At 26.5% G+C, this 25796-nt stretch overlaps 4 protein-coding genes across 8 annotated transcripts; all 4 read right to left on the reverse strand.

Annotated features, from left to right (window-relative positions):
- Window positions 1–6088: 6088 nt before the first annotated feature.
- LOC122715841 (protein farnesyltransferase/geranylgeranyltransferase type-1 subunit alpha) lies at window positions 6089–8294 on the reverse strand. 3 transcript variants are annotated; one of them, XM_043938361.1, is made up of 5 exons: window positions 7947–8083; window positions 7140–7490; window positions 6827–7036; window positions 6573–6756; window positions 6089–6499 (listed from the first exon to the last, which is right to left on the reverse strand). In XM_043938361.1, coding segments are annotated over exons 1-5 (855 nt in total). In that variant the 5' UTR covers window positions 7949–8083; the 3' UTR covers window positions 6089–6391. The 3 variants fall into 3 exon arrangements, with proteins under 3 accessions (XP_043794296.1, XP_043794294.1, XP_043794295.1); XM_043938359.1 differs by having other exon boundaries at window positions 6100–6499; window positions 7140–7494; window positions 7947–8294; XM_043938360.1 differs by having other exon boundaries at window positions 6110–6499; window positions 6836–7036; window positions 7140–7494; window positions 7947–8246.
- Window positions 8295–9252: 958 nt separating this feature from the next.
- LOC122715708 (heat shock 70 kDa protein cognate 5) lies at window positions 9253–14348 on the reverse strand. Its single transcript, XM_043938090.1, has 11 exons — window positions 14159–14348; window positions 13674–13735; window positions 13382–13527; window positions 12956–13079; window positions 12563–12871; window positions 12204–12366; window positions 11627–12083; window positions 11134–11430; window positions 10824–11011; window positions 10564–10704; window positions 9253–10481 (listed from the first exon to the last, which is right to left on the reverse strand). Exons 1-11 carry the CDS (start codon window positions 14249–14251, stop codon window positions 10398–10400), a joined length of 2064 nt encoding a protein of 687 aa, XP_043794025.1. The 5' UTR covers window positions 14252–14348; the 3' UTR covers window positions 9253–10397.
- A 1633-nt stretch (window positions 14349–15981) lies between these two features.
- On the reverse strand, window positions 15982–22033 carry LOC122715716 (peroxidasin-like). The gene is made up of 8 exons (XM_043938109.1): window positions 21925–22033; window positions 19083–19854; window positions 18427–18854; window positions 17991–18238; window positions 17179–17428; window positions 16866–16984; window positions 16316–16475; window positions 15982–16236 (listed from the first exon to the last, which is right to left on the reverse strand). Exons 1-8 carry the CDS (start codon window positions 22023–22025, stop codon window positions 16161–16163), a joined length of 2154 nt encoding a protein of 717 aa, XP_043794044.1. The 5' UTR covers window positions 22026–22033; the 3' UTR covers window positions 15982–16160.
- LOC122715718 (U4/U6 small nuclear ribonucleoprotein Prp3) lies at window positions 21538–25796 on the reverse strand. 3 transcript variants are annotated; one of them, XM_043938111.1, is made up of 6 exons: window positions 25446–25796; window positions 25086–25297; window positions 24217–25000; window positions 23750–24107; window positions 23521–23657; window positions 21538–22633 (listed from the first exon to the last, which is right to left on the reverse strand). In XM_043938111.1, the coding sequence occupies exons 1-6, from the start codon at window positions 25591–25593 to the stop codon at window positions 22596–22598; spliced, it is 1677 nt and encodes a 558-aa protein (XP_043794046.1). In that variant the 5' UTR covers window positions 25594–25796; the 3' UTR covers window positions 21538–22595. The 3 variants fall into 3 exon arrangements, 2 of the variants coding, with proteins under 2 accessions (XP_043794046.1, XP_043794045.1); XR_006346894.1 differs by having other exon boundaries at window positions 21539–22633; window positions 23187–23657; XM_043938110.1 differs by lacking the exon at window positions 21538–22633 and having other exon boundaries at window positions 22723–23657.

Genomic DNA, 25796 nt, shown 5'->3' on the forward strand with positions numbered 1-25796 from the left:
AAAAAAAAAAAAGAAACTGAGGCGAACAAAGTTGCCTCGTATCAACTCGATCACTACCGCATGTCTTTGAAGTTACTGAAGTAAGTATAGAAAAGACAAAAAGAAACGACGTAATTACGTTATTACCTAGATATTTTCAATTCCCAACCAAATGTTAGATCTAGATAGACACGTGATACATTTCACGTCCACGTCGCATTGATCGAGAATACGATAGATCGAATACGTTAAACAAATCGATATTTTCTATTTTACGATTAATCGGAATGTCGAGTTAACTTGTTTTCATTATCATTTCTATTAACGAAATCTGAACTCGATAGTGAAACAAGTTTTTTTTTTTTTTTTTTCTTTATTATTTACACGCGAGAAGAGAGAAGAATTAAAACCGGTTATCGCCTCGAAATAACATAGTTCCATATTAGATCTATTTTATAATTGATCGATATGTGTGCATGCCTCTTATACTAAATACACAAACACGATCGTATATACATACACGTGCGTACGCGCACTATCACTAACGATAAATTATCTTATCTTACTTATATAGTGTATCTAGAGCCTTGCGTCTGTAAGATCTTGTATCTTGTGTGAATTAGAAAAATTTGATCGAAATCAAATGATTATTGTCGACTAGTCAAAATTATTACGTACTTGACGTGTTTATCTTTTAGGCCGTTTCGAAAACTTGTAAAGAAAAAAAGAAAAAAGTTGAGATATATTATCTGAAAAATTTCAAAAGCAAAGATAAACTCAAACTTATCGATTCAAAATTAAATTGGCAATCCTCTGATCGAGGACGAGCGATACAAAAATGTTACCTTGAAAATTTGCATCGTATTTTAGATACACGCGAACACGAGAAGAGATACACACTTAACAAAATCTTCCTTTTCCAAACAACTTAGCAAAGCAGAGTATTTTTCTGGTATTTTTCCTAAGGACCAGGAATTCATATTTTCTAAGAGACACGATCAAGGGAAAATATCACGTTTCTTCTTAAGTTTATCGAAGTAGACAATAAGAAACGAGGTACGAAACGTCGTTGCATCAGAATCGTTTTGAATCGCAATCGAGCGTTGCACAATTGTCATTCTATGTACAGTTTCGAGAAAATAGACGACAGTGATGGGCAAAATTTAATTGGTTGAAATTACGAATAAAGTTACTTCGATAAGTTATAATTAATAATTTATTATTCGAAAAATAATAATGGTAAATAATTGTAAAATAATAATTGTAGTGGCAAATGGCCGAGGTTAGTTACGAATAAATGTATCATTCGAATATTTTAATTAAATAATTACTTAAAGTAACTTTATTCGAAATTTTTAATTAAGTACTTTTTCAATGCCCAAATCTGATAGACGAGTACAGTGTTGTTTTGGTTAAACGCGGCCATTACAACCAAACTTTCCAACACGAGAGCCAAAGAACTATTTAACTATCTGTAACATCGTTATCTTGTTTAAATTAAGTAACGATCTGCAACAATTCTCGATAAAATACATTATTGTCAACAATTTACGAATAATATATTTTCAACGGATTTCGATATTTTTCAAGCATATGTGTGTGTGTGTGTGTTCGATGTATTTCCAACTATTTAGAGATAATTTTGTGTCAAAGAAGGAAAAATAACGCGAATAACGAATATTTAAAATCAGAAAAATTTCATAAATTTATTCATGAATTTATACGCGAAACGGAATTTAAAATTATTAAACACGAGACATTATTCAACTGATGATGGAATTTCACAGATTTTTTTTTTTTATATACGAAAATGTATATGTCAACGAAAATGTTATGAAAATATAAATTAGAAATCATTATCAAAAATCGAAATACTATCTTACTTTAAGGAATAAACAAGGACGAAAGAGAGGAGATTAAAGAAGCGAGGGAAAGAAAATAACGAAATCGTTCAAAATTAATTATTTTTATTATATAAAAATAAATTGTAATAAATGAATGGTAATAAATTAATGATAGACGATTAATTAGAAAGTATAACGATCATAAATGATAATAAATAATAAGTAATTTATTCGTTACATTTATAATAATTATCGAAATCGAAAGATTTAAAAAAGAAAATTAAAAAAGAATAATAATTTTCATAAATTTCATAGTAACGATTATAATATAATGAATATACTTCACGAATTAATTTAGACATTTATAATTTCATCTTCAAAATGAATACGAAACTGAACTGTTTCGAATAATATTTGAATATTTTTGACTGCATCGTTAAAAAATTTTTTCTAATTATCATCTATCATTAATTTGTTATCATTCATTTATTATAATTCATTTTTATATAATAAAGATAATTGATTTTGAACAAATGGTTTCGCTATTCCCTTACTCTTATTTTTCTTCTATTCTTCCTTCCTTCGTTTTTATTAATATTTTAAATCAATTTTTTGATAGCTTTGGTATTTTTAATTTACAATTTCTTCAAGTATGCATCAGTTTTGTGATATATATTGATTTATATAAAAAATCTATGAAATTTCATCATATATTAAATAGTGTTCTTTACTATATTAAACAGAGTAACTTGAATGTTCCCCACAATTATTCAACGGTAATTTTTTTCTAAAATCTTTCCTTTATGTTAAATTATTTATAAATATTTAATATAAATATGCTGCTTTTATACAAATTAATATAAAAAAAGATTTAAAATCCTATATATTTGAAATGAAATTCTTCTTATAAATAGATCTTAATAATTAATTTTAAATATTTTGAGATAGAATATTAAATTTAAAAAATTTTAAAAATATGTGGGGAATTCTAATGAAAAAAAAAAAAAAAAAAAAAAAAGAAAAAAGAATTTTCTCGCTTCTCTTCACGCAATTTAGAATCCTAAGAGTTTGCAAAAATTATCTATCATAATACGTTACAAAATATTCCTCAAAAATCTTAGGTAATAAAAATTCATTACCTTTTCTAATTTGTAAAAATAAAATTTATAGAAAATTTAGTATAAAAGAAATTTTACTTTATTTTTTATTACTAGATACTATTTAGCAAGAAAAAAACGAATGCTATTTATCACGTGCAATGAAAGCTTGTTGATTAGCCACACTTTAAACGACGAAAGGATCTGTGGGGGGTACAAAATGCACGTAACATCTCGTCTATTTCAACGTAGGCATATTGTATTTGAATAGAATTCGATGATCTATATCTTCTCTATACGAAATCTATCTCCTTCTCGATAGCTAATCGCACTTTTATCGAGAATATTTTCAGTGGTATCTACTAGAAATAATAGTATAACTGCTGGACAGAGAAATCGAAAAAAAAAAATGGATTCGAACGTATGAAGGATTCGATGCCTTTTCGAAAAAAGAGGCCAGTTAGATTGGTGAAAAGTGTTTAACACATTCTGTGCCGTCATATACAAAGAATTTTAAATTGTGAAACGAAAATCTTTGAAAAATTTTTTTTTTTAATCTTAACTCTTAACATCTTTTTCTCGATAATTTTGCAATATTCTATTCTAATAAATATTATTTTCAGAAGAAAACTATTAACCAATCTAACTATATAGTAAACTATCATGATAATTATAGGACGTTATCAAGTTAAGAATAACCTTAAAATTATCAAAAAAACGGCCAGGCACGGAAAGTGTTAAAGAATCATTAAACCGTTTACAGTTAACATTAATACTTAAAGAGAATTATTAAATAAAAAAAAAAAAAAAATGGATGATTATGATCGGGCTGTGCTTGTTCTGGCTGACAGGTGGTCCAAACGTATATAGATAACGTATTCATTAAGGGAAAAAAATATTAATTGACAACATAAAATAGTAGCCTGATTGTATTACACGGTGCATGAAAAATAGTACTAGAATGTTACGTCTTCGCAAATGAAGATAGAATCGATAAGGAAGAAGTATGGATTTAATAATGCTAATAAAATTCGTCCAATTATCCATGAGATACAATTGATTTTCAAAAACTTTTCGAGGTACAAAATGTTTGTATGTAATGTTGAGATTTGAACATACAAATTATAGTGTGTCTGAGATTAAATCGGAATCGCTTATTGCTCAAATTAATGAATATTATGATAACGATAATCTCTGCTGTTTATTGAGATAGCAATTTAGCAATTTAATTCAGTCAAATTGAGTAATTAGAAATAGTAATACATTATTTATAATCGGAAAGGTGAATGCTTCCTACTCGCTTAAAATGATGATGTGAAGTAATTGTAACCCATCAGTGATTCGTGCTGGGTTAAACGTGTTAAAATAAGATAATTTAACGAGCATTCTATGAATTGGATAATCATCTATGAATTGTATCATATTTTTATCTTGAGCAATACATATTTGTATCGATCGTAATAATACGAATATCTCGAATTAATTGTTTCACAACTTTCATCTTTGAAAATTCAAAACGATTTGCGAGTTTTCAGACACCGTGTGATTATAACAACAAGTTGACAAAAAAATAGTTATACGAATGTTACAAGTAAAGGAATTTAAATAAAGAGAGGAAAAAAAAAAGAGATAAAGAGGTAAAAATATTCATATGACGGTATATTTTCGGTGTAAAGCAGATGTAAATGTAATATATCCGTAAAACTACGTATATCTTGTAGCTTTAATGTACCGATGAAAGCGAAGTCCTTTGCGAGCATTTCGAAAATTCCAAATTAAATATAATAAACGTTATAAAAAATAATTATGAGAAATTATGCTCAGAGATCTATTCATATTTTTCTTTGAATGGCTTTAAATGGACTTGTTTCCGATCGGTACATATATAATCGGATTATTCGTTTGAATGTTGATTGTTAAATGTTAGGATAGAGAAGTTAATAAGAAAAAAAAAAAAATGCCCAATCAACAAACATCGTGCATTGGAAACATGTTTCGTTGTATAAGGAATTCTATTAGATCGATCGAATTTTTTCATCGAAATAAAATCTACATCGTTATACTTATTTCGTGTTAAATATACATATATATTCTTGAAAAGTTTGATCAATAATATTTTCGCATGTCACATACCATCTAATATATATATTGGCATTTAAAAATTAATGTTACTTTGTCATTTACACATATCGTTAAAAAATTTGTGTCATGTGTAATATCGATTATTTTATTAAAAACTTATAATATTACGAGGCGTCTGGAATCAATATCCACCAAATCCATTTCTTGTATTGATAATTCATTTTATAATTCATTTAAAATTGTTGTTATTATTTTGTAATACAAAATTAATCGGATTCGGCCAATTTTGATTTTAAATGTCTCATATATTTGTTAGAAATTATATATATATGAAAAACATTATTAATTAAAATTTCTCTATTTCTTTTTACAATTAATTTTAATTTATTCATAGATGAAAACAATACAACAATACATAATCGATCACAATGAGAATGCTGCTCTAAATATTTTCAAATTTATAATTTTGATTTTATATAATAAAAAAATATATTTATATAACTCTATTTTTTTTTTTTTTTAATAGTGATGTAATATTCGAATCAAATTTTTTAAACATAATTTACATAAAAAAAGATTAGTTAAAATTTTTTGAAAATATGAATAATTTAACTTAAAAAAGTAAAACCACTGCCATTATTTATTTACAACGAAATTAACTTTTCTCATTAGAAATATTAACACTGCCTCAAAAAGGTAATCATTAATATTTAAAAACTGGTATCAACGAATAAATTTGAGTTTATATTTATTAAAAAATATATTATAAAAATTGAAGTTTAAAAAGACGCACGAAAATATTTTTGGTGGTAAAATCATCGTTTGGAACGCTGCGTTCATAATTATCTTAGTTACCACAAGGCCTATGCATATATTAATATGATTATCGTAATTAGTTATTGTATTATACTTCAAAGTATGTAACTATTTTATAAATAAATAGATAATCAATGTTAATTGTTATATATTCTTTTGTATTAATTTACCTTCTAAAAATAAGAAACTAACAATAGAAAGAGATAAAGAGAAACTATACTTTGTAAAAGTCTTCACCATTTTATTTTTTTCCATTGATAATTATACAACTTATTTTATTTTTTATTACACTTAAAAATATTGCATAAAGTATTATGAATTTTTTTGTATATATCTTATAAAATTTGTCCAGTTACTAACTTTTATTTATAAGGTGATCTGTTAATTAATAATATTGACTAAAATGCATTATCAAATCTTATAAACAATACATTTCATATCTATATTTATATCAATATATTTTATATTGATATATTTATCATCATTTCAACATAGAAATATATAATACACAGTTCCTCATATGTGGATTATAATATCAATTCAAATTATGTTTTTATAAAAATGTAGAATAAACTACGTTTTTATAGACTCTGACTTCTTTTTTTCCATTAATTGTTGACCAACAAAATCCCAATATCTTCTTCTTATTGGATCATGTTTTTCAGATAATTCTTTACATAGCTAAAAATGTAATTAAAAAATATAATTCTGAACATAAAGTTATAAATATACTTTCAATTAGATGAAGCAATACCTTAAGAGCATTGTCAATATGAAATATTGAATTAGATGACTCATCTGATATTGGTTTTTCTTGACAAATGTCTATAATACAGGCTAGTAAATGATTAACACGACAACCAGCATGATACAATTCCTCACATTTTTGTCTTACTTTTTCATTATAGGCCAAACCATTACTATCATGCATCAAAATACTAAAATATAATTCATAATATCATTAATTTAATTATATATTTTATAGTCATAAATTGCATAAATAATCACCAACAGTACCCTCGAAGGTAATTCCAAGCACTTTCATTGCCTTTAACTAATTCTATTTTATCCAGGGCAAAGTCAATTTCTCTGTCAATTATATTTTGTTCAAACTTGGTTGTGTTATTTATTACAAAATAACGCTGATTCCAAGCAGAATTATTGCGAATATCTTCATTCAATAAATGTTCTGTATATTCCAACTCTTTTTCAAATAAACTGAATATATATTTATTATTAATATTTATCATATAAATTTGTATATAAAATTATAATATATATAATAATATAAATAACAGGTATAATAGAAGATTATACTAACTTAAATGTTTTTATACACCATTGACGATGCTGCCAAACATGATAATTTTTTGCATCAATTTTTAAAATATTTTCTGTAAACTCTAATTCTCCACTAGCATCTTGCAGCCATTCAACAATAAGTTTCCTATGATGCCACACTTGATAATTTTTAGAATTATATTCTGTGAGAATATTAGTAGATTTTAATTCATCTCTTAATTCTTTTCCAAGAGCTTTAAGTATTTCTCTTCTATATTGCCATACGGTATAATTTGCTGGATTAAGATAGATACAATCTTCTGTTAAAGCTAATGCACGTTCTGACTTTTCACCAGATTTTAGAATAGCTCGGAAATAGTCATATGTGTCCCTAACTTAAAATGATAATAAAATTTTAGTAAAATTGAAATATTATATTAAAGAAATATTAAATAAAGATAATATAGTTTGTAAATATTAAAGTATTTATTATATAAAAAAAATTTTTTTAATTTAAATATAATATTTTTTATTTTATGTTTATGATAGCTTATAAATAAATAGAATGAATTAATTATGAAATAAATGTATAATTATAATTTAAAAATATTTTAAAATAATTGAAATAATAAAATATACTATATACATACTATATATATAAATATATATATGTATATGCCTACTTAAATTCTTTAATATCTACATAAATATTTATCTATTAAGTATGTAAGGTTATGTGTGAAATAATGCATTATGATAAGAGTATTAGTACTAATAAGATACAATTATAAATCTTATATATATCTGAATAGAATGAATTGTCAATAAAATTGAATAAATAACTTACATTTCAAAGAATAAGCAATTGAAACAATAGGATTAGGACCATCATCTTGAGGCACAGGAACTACATCTCTCCATTCCTCACGATCTCTGTATAATACCCAGCTTGATTCTTCTGAGCTTTCATCAGAACTTTCCGTCATTTTTTATTTCCACGAAATATCGTAAACCGATAAAAATGAAAATCTATTTCCACAATTGATCTATAATCTTAATTTTATCTCTTCAAACCTGTTAAGCCCCCCATTACAGATGGAAAAATGTCGATGGTATATCGATAGCTATCGTAATCGAAATTATCGATATTTTTTTTATGATTAATAATTTTTTTTTTTTAATAATTTCTTGATACGTTTTTTACAAATAATAAAAATTTCAATAAATTTTAAACTAGATTCTATTTATATTAAAATCTTATTTTAGATTCATTTTGTACTACCATAATTTACGATTCAATTCTAACCAATCTCGTAACATCAATAAATTCCGCAATTGGCTAGAATAAAATAATAATCTCACAAAGTTTTATACTCTATATTTTGCATAATTATTGTTCTAAAGATGCATTATATATCTATATTTTATATATTAAAGATTAAATATATTGTGGTTTTGAAAAAAGAAAATGAAAATATGTTTAATTAATATTCCTTGTTTGTGATTACGCGAGAACAAATAGTAGGAAAAGAACAGAAATAGACTAAAAATATGGAAATTATCATTTCTAAAGTATTGTATTGAGAATAAAACTAAATAGATAAGAAATAAATAGCAGAAAATGATTAAAAATAGAGTAATGATTGATTTTCACCGCCATTTCTTGAATACTAAAAATCCTTCTAAAAATCATTTTACTAAAAATATTTTAATCCTTAATTCTTACTTAATTCTTTTTGAAAAAATATTTTTGGCGTTTAATACTGTCAATTATCTTATCTTATCTTTAATCTTTAGTTCTTTAGTTATTTATAGTTCTTTAATTATTCTATTTAGTTTTATTTATAGCATGCTAAAAATGGCATTGATTCTTATTTCTCTCAGAATTTTTATTCTCTCATTCTTGGTTTCTTTATTTATATTTTTATAGTCTTTTATTTCTTTTTTCTATTTATACTTTAATAAATAATATGATCAAGAGACAATTTTATCTCTTTAATTTTATTCTTTTTTACATAATCTATTAATTTACGAATAATTCAATTCACATGAATTTATCTATTATCGTAGTAGTAAAAAAATGAATAAATTTAATATATATATTTATGAAATATATATCAAAAAAATTATTTTTAAAATAATTAATTTAGATGTAAACTCAATTTTTTTTTATTGAATTGAATATAATTCTTGCATTCATCCTAATTTATAAAAGACATTAAACATTTTGATTTTTTACGTAATCTATTCAAAATATGGATCGCAAAGTTTCATTAAATATTAAATTTATTTTGTATCCCGTACGTGTAGAAATTATATTTGTTACTTTTGGATAATTATTAAATTATTTATTAGATATAAAAAAAATTAATTCATTCGCGAAATTATTCTTCTGTAGAAAAATATGAAAATTTCTAGTAATTATATACAAAATTATTCATTACACATTTCCATTAAACAAAACAATATAACGTTTTTATTATTTAATCAATTGTGTCACCTGAACATACGAATCAGTTAAAACGTAGTTTTTTGTCAAAATACAGGAAATATGCTTATTGTGATTTTCGTAATTTCATACTTAATTTGAACGTATTTAAAGTAAACAAATTATTATGATCAGAAAAAATATAATTTATGCGAAAATTCGTGATTTTTTAAATTAATGTACATATTACTTACTATTTGTTAACTGTTTTTGTTCGGATATATTTATTTAATTTAAATCAAATTCGCTATGTGCTAACGCTTTCTTTCTTAAATAGTCTTTTAATCAATTGATAACAAAAAATATGTGTAGCAATCCTTGTCGTAGCACAACAACAGATTAAAATGCCAACGCTTGGGCGATTGCAACATTAGCATGCCACTCTTTACAAGTAGAAGTTCCGAAGTGTTACTTTCATTTTTTATGAGCCATTACACAGAGGTAGAACTTAAAAACTAAAACTAATGATAACTAATTTTATGGAAGTTAATGTGTTTAATAGTTTATGAAATATTTAATATTAAAGAGAAGAAAAAAGAGAGAAAGAAACAGAGAGAATATTCCTGATATATAAAGCAAGACTTCATTTATAAAAAGAGATTCACTTATACATAAGCAAGCACTTAACAACTGTTGCTACACTATGCAGTACCATTACTAAAATCTAAAAAATTATTTCCTTTCAAAATCAAATATCATTTAACTTCAGTTTTTTTGATGTATTATTATATAAAGGCTCATCAAAAAGTTAGGGTTACACTTCGGGATTTCTCTTTGTTAGAAATTCTTTGTTATACAATAAAAAAATAATTAATTCTTCTCTTCTTTCTTTTCAGGTTTCTCTTCTTGTTGTTGACTTTGACTTTGGCTTTGTCCTTCTCGTTCTGCAGCCATCTATATATAATAAAATAAATTAATAAAATACTTATATAATAATGTTATTGAAATTTCAAATAAATTTTAATAAATTACATACTTTCTTATATGCCATTTCGAATAATTTAAGACTCGCTTGTTGTAATTCGTTTGTTTGTCTTTTAATTTCTTCTGGTTCCGTGTCATCTTTTTTAGCTAATGTTCCTCGCATTTTCCCGACCAAATCTCTGAGTTTGTCACACTATAAATAATTATATAAATAATATTATGATAATAAAATCAAATTACTATGGTGTAAATCATAGAATATATGATATATGATAATGATTTTATATAATAATGCATTATACATATTCTTACTTCATCTTGTGGTAATTGTGCTTTAAATTCTTCTAATTTAGATTCCGTATCGTGAATAATTCCTTCAGCTTGATTCACAGCTTCAACTCTTTCTTTTTTTATTTTATCTTGTTTAGCATATTGTTCTGCATTTTTCACCATATTTTCAATTTCATCTTTACTAAGACCGCCACTTGATTGAATAACAACTATAAATAGAAATTTAAAATAAAATAAATTAAATCAATTTTGTTAATGTATATATAAATTATATTAATCTATTTGTAAACTAAAAAATATATTGTAATTAATTTACAATATATTTACATACTTTGTTGTTCTTTTCCAGTTCCTTTATCTCTAGCAGACACATGAACAATACCATTAGCATCAATATCAAATGTGACTTCTATTTGTGGTACACCTCTAGGTGCAGGTGGAATTCCAACAAGAGTAAATTGTCCTAAAAGTTTATTATCGCTAGCCATTTCCCGTTCACCCTGATGTACTTTAATTTCTACTTGAGTTTGACCATCAGCAGCTGTAGAAAATACTTGACTTTTTTTGGTAGGAATAGTTGTATTCCGAGAAATTAATCGTGTGAATACTCCACCCAATGTTTCAATTCCTAAAAAATTTAAATATTAAATTTCAAAAATTTCTTTTATCTAAAATTTCTTTCTAATATATTTAAGAGAATAAATATTTATAAAAATTCAGTAAATTATAGTCTTCATTTTAATCAGAGAGAAGATTAGTTCTAATAATCATCACAATCTAGAAATAATTTTAATTAAAAATATAAAAAAATAGTAAATGTATACCAAGTGACAAAGGTGTAACATCCAAAAGAAGAACATCTGTAACATCTCCAGCAAGAACACCACCTTGAACTGCAGCACCTACAGCTACAGCTTCATCAGGATTTACAGCCTTTGATGGTTGTCGACCAAAAATTTCTTGCACAGTTTGTTGAACTTTTGGTACTCTTGTCATACCACCAACCAATAATACTTCACCAATATCAGATCTCGTTACTTCAGCATCAGAAAGTGCCTTTTGACATGGCTGAATAGTACGTTTAATTAAATCAGCAACAAGGTTTTCAAATTTACTTCTTGAAAGCTTAAGATTTAAATGTTTCGGTCCACTAGAATCCATAGTTAAATAAGGTAAATTTATATCAGTTTGCAAAGAACTAGACAATTCAATCTTTGCTTTTTCAGCAGCTTCCTTCAATCGTTGCATAGCCATTGCATCTTTAGTTACATCTATACCTTGCTATACAAAGAAATAAAAATAGTATTGAAATATACAATATACAATAGTACATAATATACAATAGTACATAAAAATATATGATACATATATAAATAGCATGAATTATTGCACTATACATACATCTTTTTTAAATTCTGATACAAGGTGATTAACCAATGCATTATCAAAGTCTTCTCCTCCTAAGAAAGTATCCCCATTTGTAGATTTAACCTCAAAAACTCCTTTCTGAATTTCCAAAATTGAAATATCAAAAGTACCGCCTCCTAAATCATACACTGCAATACTGAAATATATATCATCTATATAATATATGCTTCTTTTATTAAATAGTATTCAAAAATATTATTAAATTAATCAGTAAATAATTTCAGCATATATAATATATAACTCTAAGAGACGAAAAATAATAGCATCATTTTTTTTTTATATATTTCATAGATTAATATATTTAATATAATTAAAAATATTGAAATTCTTACATTCTATCTTCTGTTTTGTCCATGCCATATGCAAGAGCAGCTGCTGTTGGTTCATTAATTACTCTAAGCACGTTAAGTCCAGCAATTTGACCAGCATCCTTGGTAGCTTGTCTTTGAGAATCATTAAAGTATGCAGGAACAGTAATTACGGCATTTTTTACTGATGTATTTAAATATGATTCTGCTGTTTCTTTCATTTTCATGAGTACAAATGCACCAATTTGACTAGGAGAATACATTTTACTATCACCTCCTTGTACCCATGCATCTCCATTAGAGGCACGGACAATTTTGTAAGATACACTTTTCCTAAAATTAATAAATAAACAAATTAATAAATTTATTTAAAAGAGGAATTTTATTTATTAACATATATGAACATAAAGTACATACATATCTTTTTTTACTTCAGGATCATCAAATCTTCGTCCAATTAGTCGTTTTGTAGCATAAAATGTATTTGATGAATTAGTAACTGCTTGACGTTTAGCTGGCATACCAACTAAACGTTCTCCTTCTAAAAAATTAATAAAAAAAAAATAATAAATAAAAATCACTTCTGAATCCATTTTAGTGAATTCATTTTCATAATTTTTTTTGCATAAAATATTATATATATATATATGATTTAGAAACAATTATCTTAATAAAAAAATTTTAAAAATAAAAAAATTATCATATTTAAAATATAGAAAAACTATAACAATACAGAAAGATTTGTCATTTACTCTTTTGTGATCATTATTTAATACATACAGAAAAAAATTTTCTAATTATGTAACATAATGGAAATATATAATCTATAATATAGTTTCTAACCTTTACTAAATGCTACATAAGATGGAGTCGTTCGTGATCCTTCTGCATTTTCTATAACTTTAGGTTGTTTTCCTTCCATAACTGCTACACATGAAAATGTTGTCCCCAGATCAATACCAATGACTGCTCCTTTTACACCTTCGGATCTGAATAAATAATACATTTACTTTCAAACATAATTTAACAAGATAATTTATATTACATTAATAGTAAAATATATATAATTAAATGTATAATTAATTTAAATATATAAATTTATTATAACATGATTTAATTATTTTAATTAATTTACTTGTATCTGTATTGTTGCAAATCTGTAAATCGTTGGGGCATGTTCAAAGTAGGAGCTACAACCTGAAAAATATTAAATTTATATTCAGATTGTTGTATTTAATATACTGTAATATACTATAATAGACTATAATAGTTAATTATAACATGAAAAAAAAATCTATTATAATAATAGTATCATAGAGTAATAAAATAGATACAAATATAATAATTATCAAATATATTACATCTTTTTGCAATCAATTTAAAATATATAAATATTATATTGAAGATCACGTGCCGGTAATGTTTAAGTTTTAATAGAAAGAATATTTAAATACACAAAGTGTTAACGAAATAAATATATAAAAAATAAATATATTATAATAAACTTATTCTTATAATAAAATCAATTAATATTAACATTGTAGAAAGTAAATAGAAAGAAAAAATGTTCGATAAATGAAATTGAAACGGCGTGTCGTACGAATCGCCATCGGAACTTACATTTTTAAGAATTGTGCTAAATTGTTGTTTTCTAGTAATATCGCAGGTTATATTGCTACAACTACGAGTTAATAATCTTGCAGCAGTCAGCATCTTGATTTTATACGTTTTTATCGCTTAAATTTATGAAAAACTTAAAAAAAGACGCGAATACTCTAACTTCACGTGTAGTGATGCAACCTTCACAGAGACTAATAATGCGCACACCATGCGCGCAATAGAACTCCTTCTATTTCGTCAACCAATAAAGATAATATTATTTAACCAATAGGAATTCAGTTCTTAATGGATACACGAATCACTGTATTGCATGGCCTTCCTGCTCTTAGTTACTCGAGAAATCGAGAATTATCTATCCCGAATATTCTACTAGAATATAGATGTTGTAATCATTAATCGGATAAATAATAAAAAATTAAAATCAAAAAAATGAAATAAATAGTCTATATAATAATTTTAATTATATGTTATTCTAATATAAAATAATATTATCTATTTATTATATGAATTAAAAAATATAGTTGTTCAAAGATTAAGATTGTACATGAAAATGTTGCAAAGATATTACGAGTACTTCCGGAATTTAAAAAGTGATGTAAAAAAATAACGGTATTACATAATTCAAAATTATAAAATAATAATTTATTCAATGTTTACAAGGAATGTAATCAGGTATGAAAAATATTATTTTATTTAAATTAAGTTATTTAAAATATTTTAATAACGGAAAATAGAAAAGTTATTCATATTGAATAAGTAATAATCTTCATGAAATATGAAGATTTTCTATAAATGAAAAAATTTCATTACAACCAATTGCTTTGTTATTCCGTTTTAATTGTTAATTAGTTAAAACAATTTCTTTTATTATTGTTTTTTATATTTAGTTAGATAATTTTGCTAAATAAATAGTTTTTTATATCAATAATTTGTAATCAAGTATAAAAAATATTATTTTATTTAAATTAAGTTATTTAAAGTATTTTAATAACGAAAGATAGAAAAATTAATATGTATTTATTACTTATTCATACTGAATAAATAATAATCTTCATGAAATATGAAGATTTTCTATAAATGAAAAAATTTCATTACATCAATTGCTTTGTTATTTTGTTTTAACTGTTAATTAGTTAAAACAATTTTTTTTATTATTGCTTTTTATTTAGCTAAATAATATTGCTAAATAAATAGTTTTTTTATATTAATAATTTTAATTTTGATGCACAAATTTTAAGTAATAGAAAATAATAAATAATATTATATAATATCATGTTATAATATATATTATATCTATATCTACTATATTATATACTAATATCATTAATTATAGTTTGTGAGAATAAATTAAATTTAGAGGAATATATATATAAAAAAATAAACAAGATATTATATCATTTATTTCATTAAATAATCTCTCTGAAATTAATAAATTCATAATTTTAAATTATTTTTCATGATACTATTATGGAGTTCAATTCATAACTATTTATATTTTTACGATATTTTTATAATGTCTGAATGTTATATAATTTTAATTTTATATAATTTTTTAGTAATTATTATTTACTAATCTATCAATTAAAAAATATAAAGACATTTAATGTTAAAAACTTATATACAAAAAAAATAAGTATTTGTTGTTGTTCTGTTAAATGATACATTTTTAAATACAATTACTTTTGTTATATATATATTACAAATATGAAAAATATTAAATACAAACTTACACAAAAGAACATATTGATATAATTGAGTAAATAGTTCTTACAAATACTATATTAATGTGTTTCATTTATCAATTGAGTGTTTCGTTTATTAATTGTTAGAATTTTCAATTGAAAAAAATTGTAATTTAGTTTTTTAATAAGAAAAAAAAAATAAATTATATAAATTTATATCTTCTATGCAAGGAACAATATTGATTGACATAATTGATAGTACTTTTTATTAATAATAATTAAATAAAATTTGTTATCTATAATTATAAATAGCAAAAAAATTATGAATTATTTTCTTTCCAAAGTAAAAGATTTGGAGATCCACTTGTGTGTATTGTACAATTTATTAGTTCATTTCTGAAAATTTAAATCATTTATTTTTTATCTGTGATAAATAATATTTTAAATATTTATTCATATAAAATATCTAACTTACAAAAATCGATCTCTTAAAAGAAATGCTCTTGGTTGTATCAAACTCAGTCTTTCACCATTGTAGCATAAAATTTGTGTCATTGTGATTTTTCGGATTTCATCTAATTGATTTAAAGTAAATGATCCTGGGCTGTTTGCATTTTCATACCAATATCTGTCACCTATATTATAATATTATAATAAATAAAATAATATACTAATCAACAAAATTAATAAATTAATAAATTAATAAATTATATAGCATCAATTATAAACATTGAAATAAACAAAAAATATCTATTAGAGGTTATTTTTCAAGTTATAAACAATTTAATCTTGCATTAGACATGGAATGATAACAGTAAAATTAAATTCATTTATAATTTGAAAAATAATTTTTAATTTATATTTTTGTATATTAATTATTTCATTTATTTCATTTGTGTCTATAGAATTGATCTTTCAAAAGGATTTCACATTTCTATATCTATAAACATTATTTCTATAAACACTCTATATAATATCGATATCGAGTTTTACTTTTATAATTAAAATGGATTGATAATACTTACCAAAACGAATATTTCGGAAAGTACGACCCAATAAACAAAGAAATGTTGGTCCTAAAACTGAATCGGATAACGGTGCTTCCGAAAGCAATGCTGTCACTAAATCTATATCTTCTACTTTTCTGTTAATTAAAAAAAAAAATGCAAATAAAATAATATAATACAACTTATTAATAAAACAAATTATAAAATCAAAATATAAAACTATAAATTGAAATATTCAGGTTTAAAAAAATTAAGCATTTTTGTAATAGTTCAATTTTATATCAATATTATAAAAAATAAAATCTATAATTAGCAATTATTATTCACTTACTTATAAACTTTTCGAAGTTTGTCTATAGTATTTTTAGACATTGTACCTCTAAGATTTTCGAAACTAATAATATGAGGTAAATTACAAAATGATCGCCATCTAACATAAGGTGGTAAACCATGATCTCTTCCTTGTTGTATGATTTGTGCAGCGTAATCCACGGCAATATCGTTGCTTTTTCCATCATGAAAATATCTTTCCAAAAGGATTTCATTCAGTCCCGGTGGCAATGGCTTCCTAGAATGTCCCGCTGTCGCGAAAATTAAATCTTGCATCCTAGATTGTCATTAAAACCAAGTTCTCATGGGACACCATGTTAGCGTAACAATATTTAAAAAAATTTTATCTAAATTCCACGTATATTTTTAATAAATCATTTATCTTTCAAATACTATTTTTTAATAAAAAATGAATTAATCTATTTTTTTGTTTTTTCTAATAATAATTACTTTATATTCGAATAATAAATAGAAATACAAATCCAGATATTCAAATTTGAATGTTATAAAATGATTCTAAAATTAATAATCTATGAATTTAAAGACTTTTAGAAGACTCGCGAGAACATTCTATAATTGTTATAAGATTTGAAAGATTGCAATAAAAATTTAATATTTGCAAATATTTGTACAAACGATTCTAAAATCAAATGATTTATTTGAACTAATGGCATTTTGTGGCATTAATATCTTCAAGTTAAATACGAAATGCATAATACTATCTAAATATATTTTCTACATATACTCTGTTATAAAATGCGAGTTTAAGGAAATTTTTTATTGAAATTATATTTACATATAATTTCAACTGACCTGTAGCGCCGACGATCAAGCGATCAATAGCACCAGCTTCATAGAACTCTTGCGGAGCGTAGAAGGCCGATAGTAAGGACCTTTCTCCAGACTTTGACGCCGATCGCGAGTCAACTAGGTCGAGGGTTTTTGGGGTCAACGTGGCAATGAAGAAGAGTCCAGCAGACGCGACAGCGTTCGAAAGTGTCGCATCCGTTCGACTGTCGTAGTTTCGAAAATAGCCTCGATGCGTTAAGCGTAATTGGTATCTTTCGATATTAAAAAAAAAAAAAAAAAAAAAGAATTTACATAAATTAAATAAAATCAAATAAAATAAAAATAAATTAACGAAATAACAAATCGTTAATAGAATTAAATACAAATTTCGCTATATTTCGATCTATCGAACGATTGGAACTGTTAAATTAATTATAAAGCGAATAAGAGAAATACGTACTTGTCGAGAGTTGTTTCGCCGAGAACAACGGGTAGAAACTCGTTATAAGTTATATGCTCCATTTCCGCGATAACGATCCTTCTTGCTTCCTGGTAGAGTCTCTCATCTTCCCAGTGGGGATTCAGTTGTCCCAGGGCAGTAGCGACTCGGTTATGTTCACGTAGAAAAAGTACATGCATCAGAGTGAGACCGGGATTCTCGTTTACCCGCGAATCCCCGCTAAGAAAACACGGGAAAGCTTTGTTCGCGGTTCTGCAACTTTCGTACTTGGGCGAAGGCATGGGCAAGTTCTTCCTTTGCGTATTAAGCAAACCTCCTTTGCCGGATCGGAGAGCTTTCGCTACGTCTTCGGAACTCCCGTAAAGAGGGGAAAGATCCAAATACGAGGACGCTTGGTTGATCTGCTGTCGAGGACCCAATTTGCATCCCTGTAACAAGGGATTCGTATTATACAAATTTTGGACATCAAGAGTTTTAAGAATTAAACTTTCTTCGATGTACGAAAAAAAAAAAAAAAGAAAAAAGAATAATTTTCTCAACTCTCTGAATTACTTACTTACTAACAACGTGAGACGCGTAGACAGACTTTCGTAAGAATTGTTGCAAAAGATTTTACTCGCACGGTTATGCATTTCTATTATTCTTCGATAATTTACCTGTAACGAATATCCTGGGTGCGGCGCCGATCTAGAATATTCCATGCAACCGACAGCGTTATCGGCTCGGATCGGGAAACATTCTGGATGAAAGTGTTCGTAATCCACGTCGCAACACTTCAATTTCGCTCCATCGGGTAGTTCAATCTTCGGTGTGTGCGCAAGATCGTGGACGAGGAATTGGCCGAAGAGTGCAGTGAGCGCCATTAGGTAGGGATGTTTGAGGTCGGATCCACCGGAATGCACGTTTAAAGAGACATCTCTGGCGCTTGGCAAGTTTATGCGTGGTAAAGACACGCCATCCACGTATTCGGGTGGCAAGAATCGGACGTAAGCCTCTAGGGCAGCGCCCCAAGTCGGATGCAAACCGTTATTGCATTTTCCGCTGTGCGTCCTGTAGCGAGGATCGATCTTCTTGCAACTGGCCATCACTTGCAAAAATGTAGGCGAGTCGGGGCAATTGATGGGGGCAACTGATGGCAACACGGACGTCGCCTCTTTCGATGACATGTTCAAAGCTTCCACCAACATCACGGCCATCGTTTCTATTCGCAGGGCTCGCCTCGACAGATTTTGGGCGTGCTCGGTTATCTCGTGTGACGCCCCGAGGAACCACGAGGGTGAGCCGTGATTTAAATGCGTGCGCGAGTTCAGGATCGCTCGTTCCGCCTGCTCGTATTTCTCCATAGAGATATTTGTACGTCTACCCAGATCCAGTAACATGTTTGACGGTAATGTCGTACCTTCGACGAGTACCGATATAGTAAGGAATCTGCGAATCGGAATCTAAAGATAAGAAATATAAGCTTGTCCCTACAAGTAAAAGTGCAAGCCTGTTTCGTTCGAATTCATAAATTAAATTTATGAAAGTGAAAACAATGTCGAAGAAAAAAAGAAAAAGAAGTAAAATATTAGGGTATTAACATTGTGAGAATGTAACATTGTGAGAAAGTGATGAAAATATCATGATAATGTTACACTTTCCAGTTGAAGTGAATTCGTGAGAAATTGTCTAATAATTTCTATTAGACAATATACCTATACCTTGATGTTACCTAATAATTATCATGTAAATTCAAAAGTTCTCTTATTATTTATCTTGACAATTACACGATAAGATCAATCGTTAAATCGCAATTACAGGGTTACATTAATTGTTTTTTATATCTGTATATTTGCAACTGAAAATGCAATGGAGTATGCAATTAAATACATACAACTTTTCGCGAGTATGATTTCCCATTAAATTTTTCCTCGTATAAAGATAAATAAATAAATAAGTAATAAAAAAAAAAAAAAGGAAAAACGAGTTTACGAAGAGTTTCGCGTGACTTATTCCAACATTCGTTACAGGTATTGCAATGAACCCGAGAGACCTTGTCTTGAAGATGACATTTCGCCTTATTCCGTTTATTGTTCGTCGTTCCATTTATCGCGTTAAATTCATTCATCGTTTCTCTTATATCTCGAAGTCAATTCTCTCAACAGGTTAATTTTTTGATCATGCGATATAGAGAACGAAAAGAATTCGATCGACCTTAAGAAAAGATCGAAGAAGATTCGTTACTTGACATTTAAGTTTCTTCCTGGTTCTTTTGTGATTTTCTTACGTAATCTTCTCTACTCCCATGATTAGTGTTCGTATAAATTGGTGGAAGCTATTATTCGAGAGCGTGACTCGAACAAACTTTTACCGAAGAAACTTTTTTAAATTTTTACTCTCTTTCCGCTAAAAGCAAATTTCGTTAAATTTTTGGATAAAAAGAATTGTCTAATATTTATACAAATTGAAACTTAATGTTATTTTATTTTTTATCTTATATCTAATGAAAAATATCGTTAAGAAAATTATATTTATATTGATAAAAATATCAAAGATCTTAAAGTAAATAGGTCAAAATAATAAAATTGAAATTTTTAAATGAAAATGTATGATTCTTATTTGATCTTTATTATTTTCAATAAATGATGTTTTGTTAAGTATTTTTTATGAAACTTTTTTTTTTTTTTTGATGATGTAATGTAGAAGGCATTTAACACAAAAACTTTGATTTTGTAAGATATATAATTAAAAGTTAATTTTCTGATACATTGGATGCATTCATAAGTTCATTTTACATCGTATTTTATATAAAATACACAGTTTCTTGCATATACATTTACAATTCTTCTTAGTAAAAATATTTACAAATTTAAATCTGATGCACATTCAAAATGTTATAAATATTATTACATTGTTTTATGCAAAAGATTTCATTAATATTATATATACTATCTAATTAATTTTTCAACGTTCAGAATTTATATTAAAAATAAATACAAGCACATGGCCTTCCTCTTACTATTGTAATAAAATTACATCACTAATTAAATAATTGAAATAATCTCTAGAAGGCATTTATTTGAATTATAAAATATTTGCTTAAAAAATTTGTTTTCAAAACTAAATGCTGTAATTTTTATCACAAAAATAAATCACTGAATAGTGATGTTTTCCTATTATACATATGAAGTTATATTTCATCAAATTTATTCATGTTGACAAGTAACGTAGAATTATTAATCAATATTCTAATATTTTTGATAATATTTCTTCTTCGGTAAAATATCTATTTTTATAATAATTGAATATTGATACAAGATTTTAAAGATATAATTATATATATTTTTAATTTTGACATTATCTTTAAAATGTAAATGAAAAAATCATTTCTAAATATTGAATGTATCAAATGTTAATTTCATAGATGAAATAACTTCAAATTTCACTAGAATTCACTGTATGCCAGTGAAGTGGCCGCGTTTCGTTTTATCTCGTAAAATGAAAACGCAAAACACTCACCGCGATAGGAAGAGAAATATACCGTTGATCGATCTTCGTCTTATACACACGGGCATTTTTTTCAAAACTATCCCAGTATGATAGTAATTGATAAAATTCATTTGCCTCGTAAAATTTCGCAAGAGCCGCGCCGGGTATGCGCAAGAACACGAAGCGGTAAACCTGAACTAAGACCGATCCTCGAACGAAAGTAAAACTTCAGTCCGTTCAGTGGGTTCAAAGAGTGGGGCCAAGTAAGGATCATGTTAATATAGGGTGTCAACGATGTATTGCTCGGTCGACGTATAACACTTGAAAGATACGGTAAAAGCGCATCGTGGTTGCAGCTAGATTGGTATTATGAACAAGACCAAGGTTCACCTTTCATAGACTATGTTATTCGTAGTCGCGGTTGGACGTACAGTTTCAAGGCTCCAAAGTGCATTCACACTTTCGTATATATGGCATGCTGTATATATACATATGTTGCGTGTTCTTTTACAGCATACCTCGTGTATAGCCTCTCAATGCCGTTGCACTATGCTAATTGACACTTACAGGCTTGACTGTAATGTTACCTATAGATTGAAATTCTTGAATACGACGTTGCGAATGATTAACTGCGTTGATTATACAGACTCGAACACACGCCTACAATCTGGATGCGGCAATCCACAAAAGGACATTACGTGTCATGTGTGATTATTTATATTCAGCGTGGGCAGATAAACTAAAATAAATAAGTTTAAAGAATGAAATAATTTTATAAGAATTATTTGCGTAAAGATAATTATCCGTATATATTTTTTTTTTTACAAACGATCGAAATTAATTATCTCGAAAATAATTCAAATTCAGTATTACATTTCTTATCGAATATTTTAATTTCATAAATATATGTTAAATGATATTGACACGTTAAAAAATATATAAGTAAATGATGTACTACAAACATAACTAATTCGAGTTTGGGAAAGTTTAGTTCTGAATTAAACGAATATATTATTTTTTATTTATTCTCATTTTATATATAAAAAGATCCTTTTCAAGAATTGATTTAACATTTCATGAAAAAAATATTATTTTGAATTGAATTTAATTTATAAAGTATAAATAATTTTGATAATACAATTTTATATTTTGGATCCAGGGTATCTATAACTACTTAAAAATAAAACTGTCATTAGAGAGGCCTTGAGCACTTTTATTTTCGCTCTATGTGCCACTGCTTACATTATTCATTTTTTTTTTAACTATTGTTTGTTTCCACGATAATTACTCACTTAAAATGTATTGAAATTATCTATCATTGCGTCCATATTAGCATTTATTGCTGAAATTACAGAATCCATTTTCAAGAACGGATATCATCTGTGTTATCAAGTACTGCTCCACTATAAGCTAAATCCCAATAATGTTCAACTTGGTGTTTTTTAAAATGCTCTCGAGCCATTTTTTCAATTGGACAAACTTTAAATTTGATTTCTCCAAAATGACGTTGTTTGCTAGTACCTTCCCATACGAGAACACATTTGTTCGGTACATCATTTCCATCATTATCTTTTATAATATCTTCTTCCCATTTAATTCGATTCATCATTAATCGTTTATATTTACTTAATTGTTTTGCTCCTCCTTCTACAACAACAACATTACAGTCTCGGAAAAGCATTACACAGCCCGTGAGGTAAAGTTGTTTTGCATTTGTTTCCACTTTAAATTTCTTTGAAGCGTTATTTAAAAGGTCACGTATTCTGTAATAACAATATTAATATATTTTTACATAATATATTATAAATATATATTATATTTATTCATTTGTAATAAACTTTCATAATAAATTTACCTATAAACAGCTACATGTACACCGAGCGTGGTATCCTCCTTAAGTTTTCGCGCCTTCTTTTCACGTCGCTGGTCGGCAGTAAGTCTTCGAGCTGCATTAGCATCTTCATGTGCTTTTAATCTTTTAGCCATTTGCTGTCGAACATGAGCTTCTATTTTCGTAGGATCTTGAACAGCTTCTGTACCTAATACTCGCATAAGATTCGAAATTCGTAATTTTGGTTCTGGAGGTGGTTCAAGACCTAATCGAATTTTTTCTTGTTCCTCTTTCCAAGCTTCTCGTCTATTTTGTCTTCGTAATTTTTTGCGTTCTTTTTTCGTTAGAAATACAGGCATATATATAGGTTTTAAAGGATCAGCTAAAATATAAAAAATAATTAATCAATATTAAATATTTTTATTATATAATTTATCTGAATTGAAAATGAAAATTATCTAAATTGTATGTATATATTAAAAAATACATACTTGGTGGTCGCATTTGCGTAGGATGTTCTACTAAATTTGTAATAGTGGAACTTTTAATAGTTGTGGATTCATTTTCGTCTGGGTATCCTCCTGTTAATATAACAGAATCCCACCACTCTACGTTAGGCACATCTTCGCTTAGAGCTTCTGTTTTTGGAGCTATGAGGGCTAATTTAGTTGCTGAACTTATACCAGTCTTTCTAGCAATTTGACTAATTTCATTTTGTAACTTTTCTAACTGAGCTCTCATACGAATTCTTTCAGCTAACTGTTGGAACTTTCCAGGTTCATGAAATTTGAGAGTACGTTTGCCTCTTACTGCAGGTTTTACACCTATTCTAGTATCAAAAAAGTGTGTATCTTGAATTTCTTCTGGACCTTTTGATTCTTGTAATTGGGCTTTAAATTCTTCACGTTTTTTCGCTCTAATGTTAGCTTTTAACGTTGGCACTACTTGTGTTAATTGTACTTCTTTGCCTGTTATATCTACGGTTCTGCCAGATTCATCCAAAATTAGAGGAGTTGGTTTATCTGGAACACTGACATTACCTAATAGTCCTGAACTTAGTTTACTTCTAATTTGAGCTTGCAAAGCAGCAATTTTTCGTGCTTTGTCAGAATCTGTTTTACTTAATAAACCCTGATTGTACATGCTTCCTACGGTTGGTAAAGAATCTCTTTTAAGTAAAGGTTTTACTGGTGGAACCTCTTCTTGTTTTATAGCTTTTAATGCTCTTTTTCTTTCTTCAATTTCTTTTTGGGCATTAGCCATCATTTGTCTTATCTAAATGAAAGCAGTGCAATTAAAGTAATTAAAGTAATATTTATATTTACATATTTATATATATTTATATTAATATGTAAAGTACCTTATCAGCAGATAATTGTGCTTCCGTTGTCTTTTCATTTTTGATTTCATCATCCCTAAACCTAGGTTTTTTTGCATCTTTGTCTTTATCCTTGTCTTCCACATGATTCCGTTTTTTACTTTTCTGAGCTGCTTTGGCATCATCATATATTGCAAATATTTTTTCAGTTAATTTTGAAGCTTTTTTATCTTCCAATAAAGCGGATAATTTATCTGCAAAATTAAAAGAAATAACGAACATTTTCTATTTCATAGAGATAATAAATTTATACATAAAATAATATATTAAATTTTTAATTAATTATACCAATTATATTTAAACAATATAATTAATCAATTCATAATATTAATTATTACAAACCTGCTGTTTTGCGTTTATCGTAACCTGAAGTAATACAATTGACAGCTGTAGTCACAATAGCAGGTTCCCCAAAACCAAGAAATTTATGAACTGCTTTTTCTATTTGTGGTTTCATTTCGTCTATTTCTTTTCTTGTTAAATAAGCCATTTTTATTACGTTTGTTTCACAACATAACCTCTATAAATTATAAGGTTAAGTATCGCATTTTAATTGCACTTCTATATGGGAACGATTATTATATTCCAAGAAGTACCAAAAATTCAGTTGTTTTAAAAAAGATTGTCATGAGTATTTTTGTTTATAAAACAATATTTTTTTTGGAATTAGATATTGGCAATCATACTCAAATA

The sequence above is a fragment of the Apis laboriosa genome, unplaced genomic scaffold (genome assembly GCF_014066325.1).
Source record: "Apis laboriosa isolate Shangri-la unplaced genomic scaffold, ASM1406632v1 scaffold40_cov151, whole genome shotgun sequence".
Classification (NCBI taxonomy): domain Eukaryota; kingdom Metazoa; phylum Arthropoda; class Insecta; order Hymenoptera; family Apidae; genus Apis; species Apis laboriosa.

Bases quoted from the DNA above. Each gene is read 5' to 3' on its own strand.
- LOC122715841 (XM_043938359.1), bottom strand. From the start codon at position 8,085: ATGACGGAAAGTTCTGATGAAAGCTCAGAAGAATCAAGCTGGGTATTA. The intron at 6,757-6,826 runs GTGATTATTTAT...ATTATATTTTAG, and splicing joins TACCTTCGAGGGTACTGTTG to TATTTTGATGCATGATAGTA. The intron at 6,500-6,572 runs GTATTGCTTCAT...TTACATTTTTAG, and splicing joins ATATTGACAATGCTCTTAAG to CTATGTAAAGAATTATCTGA.
- LOC122715716 (XM_043938109.1), bottom strand. From the start codon at position 22,025: ATGAATTTTATCAATTACTATCATACTGGGATAGTTTTGAAAAAAATG. The intron at 17,429-17,990 runs GTCAGTTGAAAT...TTTTCGCGACAG, and splicing joins CTTGATCGTCGGCGCTACAG to CGGGACATTCTAGGAAGCCA. The intron at 16,237-16,315 runs GTAAGTTAGATA...TTAAATTTTCAG, and splicing joins CTTTTAAGAGATCGATTTTT to AAATGAACTAATAAATTGTA.
- LOC122715708 (XM_043938090.1), bottom strand. From the start codon at position 14,251: ATGCTGACTGCTGCAAGATTATTAACTCGTAGTTGTAGCAATATAACC. The intron at 12,084-12,203 runs GTATGTATAGTG...TTCTTTGTATAG, and splicing joins TATCAGAATTTAAAAAAGAT to CAAGGTATAGATGTAACTAA. The intron at 11,431-11,626 runs GTATACATTTAC...TAAATTTTTTAG, and splicing joins TGTTACACCTTTGTCACTTG to GAATTGAAACATTGGGTGGA.
- LOC122715718 (XM_043938110.1), bottom strand. From the start codon at position 25,593: ATGGCTTATTTAACAAGAAAAGAAATAGACGAAATGAAACCACAAATA. The intron at 24,108-24,216 runs GTATGTATTTTT...TTTATATTTTAG, and splicing joins TACGCAAATGCGACCACCAA to CTGATCCTTTAAAACCTATA. The intron at 23,658-23,749 runs GTAAATTTATTA...TTGTTATTACAG, and splicing joins GTACATGTAGCTGTTTATAG to AATACGTGACCTTTTAAATA.